General features: G+C 45.0%; 2 protein-coding genes across 3 annotated transcripts in view; one reads left to right on the top strand and one right to left on the bottom strand.

The window, feature by feature from the left end:
- LOC142151490 (zinc metalloproteinase-disintegrin-like VLAIP-B) overlaps positions 1–12,537 on the bottom strand; it is a 312,990-nt gene that overhangs the window by 118,692 nt on the left and 181,761 nt on the right. The gene's annotated exons all lie outside the window — the stretch shown is intronic.
- LOC142151489 (zinc metalloproteinase-disintegrin-like VLAIP-B) overlaps positions 1–12,537 on the top strand; it is a 53,437-nt gene that overhangs the window by 37,085 nt on the left and 3,815 nt on the right. Inside the window, exons 18-23 of one of the 2 annotated variants that reach the window (XM_075207193.1) lie at positions 6,938–7,013; positions 7,475–7,568; positions 8,205–8,301; positions 9,928–9,996; positions 10,476–10,550; positions 10,911–10,973. In XM_075207193.1, coding sequence (XP_075063294.1) covers positions 6,938–7,013; positions 7,475–7,568; positions 8,205–8,301; positions 9,928–9,996; positions 10,476–10,550; positions 10,911–10,973 — 474 coding nt within the window. The remainder of the gene's footprint in view (positions 1–6,937; positions 7,014–7,474; positions 7,569–8,204; positions 8,302–9,927; positions 9,997–10,475; positions 10,551–10,910; positions 10,974–12,537) is intronic. The other variant, XM_075207196.1, reaches the window with a different exon arrangement.

Here is a 12,537-nt window from a genome sequence, read left to right as displayed (position 1 = left end):
TCTTCAACAGGTCTGAATTACACCCAAAAATAGTATCTGGACTGCGTAGAGTAGTGGGCACTGGGCACCACAATAAAATATATAGAAAACCTTCAACAGGTCTGAATTACACCCAAAAATAGTATCTGGACTGCGTAGAGTAGTGGGCACTGGGCACCACAATAAAATATATAGAAAACCTTCAACAGGTCTAAATTACACCCAAAAATAGTATCTGGACTGCGTAGAGTAGTGGGCACTGGGCACCACAATAAAATATATAGAAAACCTTCAACAGGTCTAAATTACACCCAAAAATAGTATCTGCACTGCGTAGAGGACTGGCCACTGGCCACCACAATATAATATATAGAAAACCTTCAACAGGTCTGCATTACACCCAAAAATAGTATCTGGACTGCGTAGAGTAGTGGGCACTGGGTACCACAATAAAATATATAGAAAACCTTCAACAGGTCTGAATTACACCAAAAAATAGTATTTGGACTGCGTAGAGTAGTGGGCACTGGGCACCACAATAAAATATATATAAAACCTTCAACAGGTCTGAATTACACCCAAAAATAGTATCTGGACTGCGTAGAGGACTGGCCACTGGGCACCACAATAAAATATACAGAAAATCTTCAACAGGTCTGAATTACACCCAAAAATAGTATCTGGACTGCGTAGAGTAGTGGGCACTGGGCACCACAATAAAATATATAGAAAACCTTCAACAGGTCTGAATTACATCCAAAAATAGTATCTGCACTGCGTAGCGGACTGGCCACTGGCCACCACAATATAATATATAGAAAACCTTCAACAGGTCTGCATTACACCCAAAAATAGTATGTGGACTGCGTAGAGTAGTGGGCACTGGGCACCACAATAAAATATATAGAAAACCTTCAACAGGTCTGAATTACACCAAAAAATAGTATCTGGACTGCGTAGAGTAGTGGGCACTGGGCAACACAATAAAATATATAGAAAACCTTCAACAGGTCTGAATTACACCCAAAAAAAGTATCTGGACTGCGTAGAGTAGTGGGCACTGGGCACCACAATAAAATATATATATATAAAACCTTCAACAGGTCTGAATTACACCCAAAAATAGTATCTGCACTGCGTAGAGGACTGTCCACTGGCTGCCACAATATAATATATAGAAAACCTTTAACAGGTCTGCATTACACCCAAAAAAAGTATCTGGACTGCGTAGAGTAGTGGGCACTGGGTACCACAATAAAATATATAGAAAACCTTCAACAGGTCTGAATTACACTGAAAAATAGTATCTGCACTGCGTAGAGGACTGGCCACTGGCCACCACAATATAATATATAGAAAACCTTCAACAGGTCTGAATTACACCCAAAAATAGTATCTGCACTGCGTAGAGGACTGGCCACTGGCCACCAAAATATAATATATAGAAAACCTTCAACAGGTCTGCATTACACTGCACATATGGCTGCTCCTCCATCCTCTCCATCATATACATGTTGGAGTTTCAGTGTGTCAAAACCTCTTGTTTTTGATAATGACAGTGCATTTTGAATATTTTTCAATTTGCCCCACAACACATGTACTTTATCTATGATACGCATCTATCTTTCTTGACTGCGTAGTATGGTGGCCCCGGTACACAATTTGGTACCGAGGCCACAATATAATTAAAAAACCCTCCACGGGTCAGAATTCCACCAAAAAAGGGTATGGACTGCGTAGTGTGGTGTGCCCGGAACTCAATTTTTTACAGCGCCAACAATATGATTAAAAAATTGGGCATCAACTGTCACCGTTGTTTAATATCTGATACACCGAAATATGGACTGTACAGTGGAGTGGCCCCGGTAGTAAATTAGGTGCCGGGGCCACAATACCTCCTCCAACTTCCAAGTGTAGTGTTTATAAAATATAAACAAAAATACAGTAGTTCTAGAGCACGTCAATACCTCTTGTTTTAAATTATGACAGGGCATTTTACTTTTGGTTTAATTTCTTGAATTTGTTGAAATTTGGTTTTACTTTTTGAACATGGCAAACGACTGTTGAATGGTCATATAATGCAAAAAAAAAAATTCCAAGATGGAATTGTCCTTGGGCCCTCACACCCACCCTTATGTTGTTGAAATAGGACATGCACACTTTAACAAACCAATCATTTCAGCGACAGGGCCTACCAAACAACTGTGGTTGAAATGATTGGTTTGTTTGGGCACCCACACCAAAAAAGCTATTCATCTCTCCCTGTACAGACTAAACAGGCTCTACTGAGGCAAGATGTCGTCCTCATCCTCAACCTCTGATTCCTCTCCCCCTACAGTGTGTACTTCCTCCTCCTCACACATTATCAATTCGTCCCCGCTGGACTCCACGACCACAGGTCCCTCTGTACTATCACTGAGGGCAGTGCTGTACTTCATTGAGGAATTGATTATTCATTTTTATAAACATCATTTTTTTCAACGTTCTGAGGAAGCAACCTCCTTCGCCGCTCACTGACCAAGTTCCCGGCTGCACTAAAAACTCTTTCCGAGTACACACTGGAGGGGGGACAACTCAGGTAAAATAGAGCAAGTTTGTACAGGGGCTTCCAAACTGGCTTCTTTTCCTGCCAGTAACAATATGGACTGTCTGACATTTCTACTTGGATGGTGTCAGCAAAGTAATCCTCCACCATTTTTTCAATTGTGACAGCATCCAATACAGCGAGAGTAGACATGTCTGCAATGGTTGGCAGGTCCTTCAGTCCAGACCAGATGTTATCAGCATCCCCACCAGCGCGTCTTTAAGGAAAACTGAGCTTTTTCCTCGCAGCCATAGATGTGGAAGAAAATGAGGGTGGAGCTGGTGGCATGTCACGGTCCTCTTCGGAGGACAATCTCCTGACCAGCAGGTCTTTGCACCGCTGTAGACTTGTGTCCGCCAGAAACAGAGACACAACATACGCTTTAAACCGAGGATCGAGCACGGTGGCCAGAATGTATTCCTCTGACTTTAAAAGAGTGACCACCCTCTGATCCTGGCAAAGCGTACGAAGGGCTACATCCACAAGAGCTACATGCTTGGTGTAATCCCAATGGTTTACCAGCTCCTCCCTCACTTTCTCCAGCTGCTTCTGCAACAGCCTGATCAGGGGAATCACCTGACTCAAGCTGGCAGTGTCGGAACTGACTTCTCGTGTGGCAAATTCAAACGGCTGGAGAACCTTGCACAACACGGAAATCAGTCTCCACTGCGTTTGACTCAGGCGCATCCCCACTCCTTTGCCTATGTCGTAGGTGGCTGTGTAGGCCTGAATGGCCTTTTGCTGCTCCTCCATCCTCTGCAGCATATAGAGGGTGGAGTTCCAGCGCGTCACAACCTCTTGTTTGAGGTGATGGCAGGGCAGGTTCATGCTTTTTTGATGTGCCTCTAGTCTGCGGTAGGCACTGGCTGAATGCCGAAAGTGTCCAGCAATTTTGCGCGCCACCGCAAGCATCTTCTGCACACCCTTGTCACTCTTCAGGTAATGCTGCACCACCAAATGGGACGTGCTGGAAATTGCCCATATTTAATGCACGCACAATGTTACTGGCATTGTCTGACACCACAAATCCCCATGAGAGTCTAAGTGGGGTAAGCCACTGGGAGATAATTTCCCTCAGTTTCTCTAATATGTTGTCAGCGTTGTGCCTCTTATTAAAGCCTGTAATACACAATGTTGCCTGCCTTTGCACGAGCAGCCATTTTGTAGATGCTGCTACTGAGGCAGCTGTTGCTGTTGCTGCGGAAGGGGATGCATCTACCCAGTGGGCTGTCACAGTCATATAGTCCTTCGTTTGGCCAGAACCACTTGTCCACATGTCCGTGGTTAAGTGGACAGTGGGTACAACCGCATTTTTTAGAGCACTGAGGACACTTGATCGTACTTCTCTGTAAATCTTTGGTATCGCCTGCCTAGTGAAGTGGAATCTCGAGGGGATTTGGTACCGGGGACACAATACCTCCATCAACCCTCTAAATCCCACTCCACTGATGGCGGACACCGGGCGTACGTCTAACACCAACATTGCAGTTACAGCCGCAGTTATACGCTTTGCAATAGGGTGACTACTATCGTATTTTGTGGTCATGGCAAACGACTGTTGGACGGTCAATTGTTTTGTGAAAGACTTAGCGGTCTTACGACTTCCCCTCTGGGAAGATGACCGACTAACAGCAGCAGTGGCAGTAGTAGGCATACCGCTGCAGGATTCCTCGGATGAATCCCATATTGAGGAGGACTCAGTCTGGCTGCTGACTTGGGCTGCAGGACTGAATCTGATGGAGATCGTGGAGGAAGTTGACGAGGAGGGTGTTGCTGGTGTGTATCCAACTGGACTACGGGATTTAGGTGTCCCTGTACCGATGAGGGTCCTAGCCCCAGTTCCTGAACTAACCACTGAACTATGAAGGTTATTCAGGTGACGTATAAGGGAGAATGTTCCTAGGTGGGCAAGATCCTTACCCCTGCTTATTTGAGCTTTACATAAGCTACATATGGCCATACATTGGTTGTCCGGATTTGGATAAAAATAACTCCAGACCGAAGAGGTGCATTTTTTGGTCTTCTGACCAGGCATGACGATGGGCTTTTTCATCCCATGGACATCAGCTGTTTCCCCCCCTGGTGCCTCATTTACAATAACCACATCACCATCCTCATCTTCAAGTTCCTCCACAGCGCCAGCTACATCATCAATAGCCTCCTCCCGAGCCACCTCTTCTCGTACAGTGATCGGAAGGTCAGGCTTGACAACCACCAACACCCTTGGACTTGCCTTGGGGATTTGTGATAATTTCTCTTTAGAAGGCCAAGTTGTTTGCTGTTTTGTTGTTGCTGACAACATAACTCTCTTCAATTTTTTGTAGGGGGGGAGGAGGAGGAGGGCTAAGATCCGTGGGTGAAGCCGAACCACTAGTCATGAACACGGGCCAGGGCCTAAGCCGTTCCTTGCCACTCCGTGTCGTAAATGGCATATTGGCAACTTTACGTTTCTCCGCAGATGATTTTAAGTTTCTCTTTTTGCTACTTTTACTTAACTTGGGCTTTTTGGATTTTACATGCCCGGTACTACGAGATTGGGCATCGGGCTTGGAAGACGACGTTGATGGCATTTCATCATCTATGTCATGACTAGTGGCAGCAGCTTCAGCATTAGGAGGAAGTGGGTCTTGATCTTTCCATAGTTTATCCTCCAAATTTTTGTTCTCCATTATATGTATAACAAGATACTGCAGAATGTGTGAACTTGGTAATATTGCAGTACCAATGAACTTATACTGCTGGATTGGTTTTGCAAATTTGGTTATAATTATTATTTTTTTTTTTTTTTTTTATAATTTTTTTTTAAATTTTTAAAAACTTGGGAATAATGGGGAAATAACTATGCCCTTAGAAGCACAGAGCACAGGACACAGCACCACTGGACTGAACAGGACACAGCACAGGACCCAGCAGCACCACTGAACTCAGCAGGACAGAGCACAGGACACAGCACCACTGGACTGATACTGCAGAATGTATGAACTTTGTAATATTGCAGTACCACTGGACTTTTACTGCTGAATGTGTGAACTTGGTAATATTGCAGTACCAATGGGCTTATACTGCAGGATTGGTTGTGCAAATTTTGTTGTAATTAAAAAAAAATTAAATTAGTTTTTTGTATTTTTTTTAATAACTTTTTTTTATTTTTTTAAACACTTGGGAATAATGGGGAAATAACTATGCCCTTAGAAGCACAGAGCACAGGACACAGCACCACTGTACTGAACAGGACACAGCACAGGACCCAGCAGCACCACTGAACTCAGAAGGACAGAGCACAGGACACAGCACCACTGGACTGAACAGGACACAGCACAGGACCCAGCAGCACCACTGAACTCAGAAGGACAGAGCACAGGACACAGCACCACTGGACTGAGCACAGCACAGCACAGAACTGAACAGCACGAGATATAGCAGGACAGAGGACCACCTAACACACCCTCCCTCTACCCTGATCAGTGCCCGAGTGAAGATGGCGGCGACTAGCGGGGAATTTATAGGATCCGAGTATTGCGAGATCCGACAGCGGGATTATGAGTCAGAGCCTCGGTTTCAGATTTGAATTTGGCGCCAATACCCGGATCTGTCTCGGATCCGACTCGGATCGGCAGCGTTCGGGTGGGCTCGGATTTCAGAAATCCGAGCGCGCTCATCTCTAAATTTGATAGCAGCCAATGAACTTACTAGTATGTTTTTGGGATGTTGGAGGAAACCGGAGAACCTGGTGGAAACACACACATACACGGAGAGCACATACAAACTCCACACAGATAAGACCATGTTCGGGAATTGACAATGTGTTTCCAGCTACAAAATCTGTGATGTTATATTGCAGCAGAGTGCCTTCACCACCATTCTGGAGGCACCCCGCAGTGCATTGCAGAGAATTGAGTTCCCTCCTATCTGTCTCATAACTTGTGCTACTTGTATTTATCTCTTTATGATAATTTGTGTAAGAGATGAGGCAGGTGCCAGTTCAGGAGCCAACTCAAGCAGCAACATTGCTACGCATGCATCGAAGGACATACTACTATGTGTATGACAACTACATTTCCGCAGCAATTGAAATTATTTTGCTTTCATTTGCTGTGAAAAATCAGCATGGAGAATAGGTAAAAAAACATTACTCTGTGGAATACTCTGAGGCTGCTAACACAGCACTTTATGGGTCATTCAAAGTCATTGTGATGAACTTTCACAGAAACGCAACATCCGGTGAGGCCAACGTTACATTTAATACATTATGTCCTATAATTATGGGAAGCTAAGTCACTGTGATCCTCATTTTTAGGTCTACTTGCACATGGCGCACCAGAAAATATTATCTTGACACCATTTGGATAAAAATGTATCCTGTTTTTCCTGCAGGTTTGTGACCATGAGAAGCAGTGTCAGTGTGAGGAAGGCTGGGCACCCCCTAACTGTGACACCAACGTCCAGTTTAGTAAGTGAATATTGGTGGATGTATACATATGTGTGATAGAAAAATCATCCCATCTGCAGTGATCTCATGACATACAGAAATGGTTCCAGTCAGATGGAGCCGCGCATCAAGAATAAGTCATAGACAAGAAGACATGAATGGACTTATTGTGTAGCCTTTAAAACATGTATATAAACATTTAAAGCCTTTCACATACAAATTAGACCATGATTATCTGAGGAGCTATAAAGTTGCCCATACACAACGCACATTAGGATGGCCAATTTTAGACCTAATTGACGCAAATCAGTTAGTATGGATCCAAAGCGGCCAGGTGGCCAAAACTGAGGGAAATAGGCGCAGTAATAAATATTGTAATCACAGGACAACTACCTTTTGTTCACTTTATCAGGTGATATAGAACCTTGTGGGTTCAGTACACCGCTTATAATGACATGTGATCTCCTGCTTTGTGCCCACAGACTACGGCTACATTGCTCTCGCTGTCATCATTCTCCTGGCCGTTGTGATCATTGGGTTTCTGCTGTACAAGAGGTCACAGCGGAAGAAGCAGAGGTATGACTGGGAGAGTGGGGAGGGGGCTGCTGGTGTAGTCACAGTTATGTGGTGGTTTTTTGAGATACAAGAGGGAGAGGAAGGAATCAAGTACCTGAGATAAAGGAGACCAAGAAGTAGAGGATGACATGCAGAGAGAGGGGGGGATAACTGGGGACTTCAGAGCAGTGACAATCGCTTACAGACAAACAAGAAAGTGAGAAAATTAAGCTTGCTGTAGCGCAAAAATATGATACAGGCCTGGCCAGCTTGTGGCTCTGCACGTGTTGGGAAACTACAATCCCCAGCATGCTTTGGCACTAGATAGCCAGCCGATTACTGCGGTGGTATGCTGGGACTTGCCATAATTTGACCAGGTCTGATATAATGGATGTTCATGTGAATGTTGGAGATGGAACAGCGCTTTTGCTGTAACCCATAGCTGCCAACATTTAAAAGTAATTTTGTAGAATCATTACAGTGAGATCTGCAGCTTATACACAGAAATCGTACTATACAGTTGATCAGTATTGGAAAAATTGGGGCATTTCCAGGGCCAAATCTTGAGAACCTGTTCATATACCTGAACATTAGCTGCAGTGTATAACCTTATTATAAATGGTGCTGACAGTGACATAAGCACTTCCTGTGTCTCAGGAGAGCTGCAGCCGGTGGCCCCGGTATCGCCAACCCAGCTTTCAATATCCAGAATCAGACACATCAACAACAATTACCCTATTCCTCCACCCCACGGGTAAGTCTGGTGGTTTCACTTATGCTGGCCACAAAAATTAATTTCAGTTGTGTTTTTGAACAAATTATTGCATTTCTGTACAAATATATCAATTTACAGTTGAGGCATACAAATTATAATCATACATAATATGATCATTATTTCTTAGATCTTAGATTAAAATAATTGTGTAATTATTTTGGGGATTTCTGACAATAGAAGAGAGTCTTTTCAGTGGAATTGTTAGATCATATGATTCCTAAAACTCTGCAATTTTTTTCAATCCGACCATTTTACATGGAAACTGTCCACTTAATCAGTTTGGCAGGATCTAGTAGAAGTGTGGGGTCAGCCGGCAGGATCTAGTAGAAGTGTAGGGTCAGCCGGCAGTATCTAGAAGAAGTGTGCGGACAGCCAGCAGTATCTAGTACAAGTGTGGGGTCAGCCGGCAGGATCTAGGAGAAGTGTGAGGTCAGCCGGCAGTATCTAGTAGAAGTGTGGGGTCAGCCGACAGTATCTAGTAGAAATGTGGGGTCAGCTGACAGTATCTAGTAGAAGTGTGGGGTCAGCCGGCAGTATCTAGTAGAAGTGTGGGGTCAGCCGGCAGTATCTAGTAGAAGTGTGGGGTCAGCCGGCAGTATCTAGTAGAAGTGTGGGGTCAGCCGGCAGTATCTAGTAGAAGTTTGGGGTCAGTCGGCAGTATCTAGTAGAAGTGTGGGGTCAGCCGGCAGTATCTAGTAGAAGTGTGGGGTCAGCCGGCAGTATCTAGTAGAAGTTTGGGGTCAGTCGGCAGTATCTAGTAGAAGTGTGGGGTCAGCCGTCAGTATCTAGTAGAAGTTTGGGGTCACCCGACAGTATCTAGTAGAAGTGTGGGGTCAGCCGGCAGTATCTAGTAGAAGTTTGGGGTCAGTCTGCAGAATCTAGTAGAAGTGTGGGGTCAGCCGGCAGTATCTAGTAGAAGTTTGGGGTCAGCCGCAGTATCTAGTAGAACTTTGGGGTCAGCCGCAGTATCTAGTAGAAGTGTGGGGTCACCCGCAGTAACTAGTAGAAGTGTGGGGTCAGTCGGCAGTATCTAGTAGAAGTGTGGGGTCAGCCGGCAGTATCTAGTAGAAGTGTGGGGTCAGTCGGCAGGATCTGGTAGAAGTGTGGGGTCAGCTGGCAGGATCTAATAGAAGTGTGGGGTCAGCCGGCAGTATCTAGTGACTGACAGGACAGTGTACAATAGTGGAAGAGAGTTTAGTAGAGCAGCAGAACCATAAAACATTGTACAGAAAATTAATAGGCAGGAAGTGGAAATATTGACCACTCTATAGTAGTGGTCAGCAAAGAAGCTGAGATTTCACTAGAGGTTTTCCAAGGCTATAAAATATACAACTTGACCTGCATGATATAAAGGTTTTGGTGATAAGCACAGAAAGAAACCATGGGAGATAAAGCAATGTATTTAGTAAAAGATTGCAGGTGGATATGTCTGAAGGTAGACCACCTCTTTATTGCCGAATATAACGTATTTACTTATTAAATCTCTATGGTAAAAGCAGCAAACACGATACTTCCTCTTTAGGAAGCTGTGCCTACAGGGAAAGGCTTTTTGTCCTAGAGTAATTTGATTTACCTCATTCTCTACTTTTGTTCCTATAAATGCAGAATAATTTTGGCAACGCCGCATACCCTCCTCAACCACCTGCTCTGTCTCAGAAACCACAAGTCCCCCATGTAAGTATACGGCAGGAAGTAACACCCTCAAGAAATTATTTTGGAACATGCTGATGTAGAACAGGAAATACTTCACTGAGTCAACATTTAATTAAATACTGATGTATAAATTATCACTCATTGACTTGCATTACCCATTTAGGGAGGATGCAATTGCATACATGCCAACTCTATCAGAATGTCCGGGAGAGTCCCTAATTCCGGGTAGTTCTTCTGGAATCCCGGGAGAGTTGGCAATTCTCACGCATCTGCCCACCTCAGAGCCAACATGGAGGGGTGTATGGATGGAGGGATGGGGCTTAGGGATCTGCAGCATTTTGGCTCCGCCCCCAGTGACATAATGCCTGCTTTGTGCCTTGCTTTAACAATTTAAAGGAGCGCTCCCAGCTAAACATTGAAAATTAACAGAACTGTGCCTACAGTAACTTTTGGATTCTAGTGCGATATATGTGTTTAATTCTCTACTTTTGATCCTGTAGACGCAGATTTATAATGGGAACGCCGCGTACTCTCCTCAACCCCCTGCCCAGTCTCAGAAACCACAGGTACCACATGTAAGTATAGGGCAGGAAGTGACACCTTTAAGGAGTTACAGTATTTTGGAGCACTTAGGAGAGGGAGAAGGATTCCTCTCCTGATTCTACTCCACTCTCAGTTGGTTACTGTGGTCCCAGTATACTCATTGAGTGTCACTCTTTGGCATGCAAATGGCCATTGTTAAGTGTGGCCTCTGACCGGAGTATGAGGAGAGGTGGATGAGGCAAGATGTGGGCTTGGAGGTGAGCTGGGGTCCATTTCAGTCACCCCAGGGGTAGAGTTCTCACCTTACCTCATGGGAAGACCGGGGCTCTGGACAGGGGGACAGGCCCTGGTTCCTGGTTTCATCTAACATTGCTCTTTCTGTTTAATATTAGGCATTTCAGAAGCCCTCCAGTGCCCCTCTACCCAGACCAGTATACCCTCCGGCCCCACCACAGGTATGTCATAAACACAACCATTTATTACAGCGCTAGAGAACTGATGAGGTGTAACCAGAAAAAATAATCAGATATCACATTCTAGCAAACAAGTGGAGTCAGACTAATGAAATCTAATATTTGGATGCTATGGGTGACAGCACATGTCTTCTATTAGCACCGTTTTATTATCAAAGACCCTATAATGGGATAATGTAAGGATTCAAACATCTGTAGCATTTCACGCGGCAGAAAATACTCATGATGAGTGTAAAGACGCACACTTTCCCTGTAAAGGCGCACACTTTCCCTGTAAAGGCGCACACTTTCCATGTAAAGGCGCACACTTTCCATTTAAAGGCGCACACTTTCCCTGTAAAGGCGCACACTTTCCCTGTAAAGGCGCACACTTTCCCTGTAAAGGCGCACACTTTCCATGTAAAGGCGCACACTTTCCATTTAAAGGCGCACACTTTCCCTGTAAAGGCGCACACTTTCCATGTAACGGCGCACACTTTCCATGTAACGGCGCACACTTTCCCTGTAAAGGCGCACACTTTCCATGTAAAGGCGCACACTTTCCCTGTAAAGGCGCACACTTTCCATTTAAAGGCGCACACTTTCCCTGTAAAGGCGCACACTTTCCCTGTAAAGGCGCAAACTTTCCATTTAAAGGCGCACACTTTCCCTGTAAAGGCGCACACTTTCCATGTAAAGGCGCACACTTTCCATGTAAAGGCGCACACTTTCCCTGTAAAGGCGCACACTTTCCATGTAAAGGCGCACACTTTCCATGTAAAGGCGCACACTTTCCATGTAAAGGCGCACACTTTCCATGTAAAGGCGCACACTTTCCATGTAAAGGCGCACACTTTCCATGTAAAGGCGCACACTTTCCATGTAAAGGCGCACACTTTCCCTGTAAAGGCGCACACTTTCCCTGTAAAGGCGCACACTTTCCATGTAAAGGCGCACACTTTCCATGTAAAGGCGCACACTTTCCATGTAAAGGCGCACACTTTCCCTGTAAAGGCGCACACTTTCCCTGTAAAGGCGCACACTTTCCATGTAAAGGCGCACACTTTCCCTGTAAAGGCGCACACTTTCCATGTAAAGGCGCACACTTTCCCTGTAAAGGCGCACACTTTCCCTGTAAAGGCGCACACTTTCCCTGTAAAGGCGCACACTTTCCCTGTAAAGGCGCACACTTTCCCTGTAAAGGCGCACACTTTCCATGTAAAGGCGCACACTTTCCATTTAAAGGCGCACACTTTCCCTGTAAAGGCGCACACTTTCCCTGTAAAGGCGCACACTTTCCCTGTAAAGGCGCACACTTTCCATGTAAAGGCGCACACTTTCCATTTAAAGGCGCACACTTTCCCTGTAAAGGCGCACACTTTCCATGTAACGGCGCACACTTTCCATGTAACGGCGCACACTTTCCCTGTAAAGGCGCACACTTTCCATGTAAAGGCGCACACTTTCCCTGTAAAGGCGCACACTTTCCATTTAAAGGCGCACACTTTCCCTGTAAAGGCGCACACTTTCCCTGTAAAGGCGCAAACTTTCCATTTAAAGGCGCACA

This window comes from Mixophyes fleayi, chromosome 4 (assembly GCF_038048845.1).
Source record: "Mixophyes fleayi isolate aMixFle1 chromosome 4, aMixFle1.hap1, whole genome shotgun sequence".
In the NCBI taxonomy this organism is placed as follows: domain Eukaryota; kingdom Metazoa; phylum Chordata; class Amphibia; order Anura; family Limnodynastidae; genus Mixophyes; species Mixophyes fleayi.
Note: the sequence above shows the minus strand (reverse complement) of the source record. Positions and strands in the feature narration are given on the sequence as shown.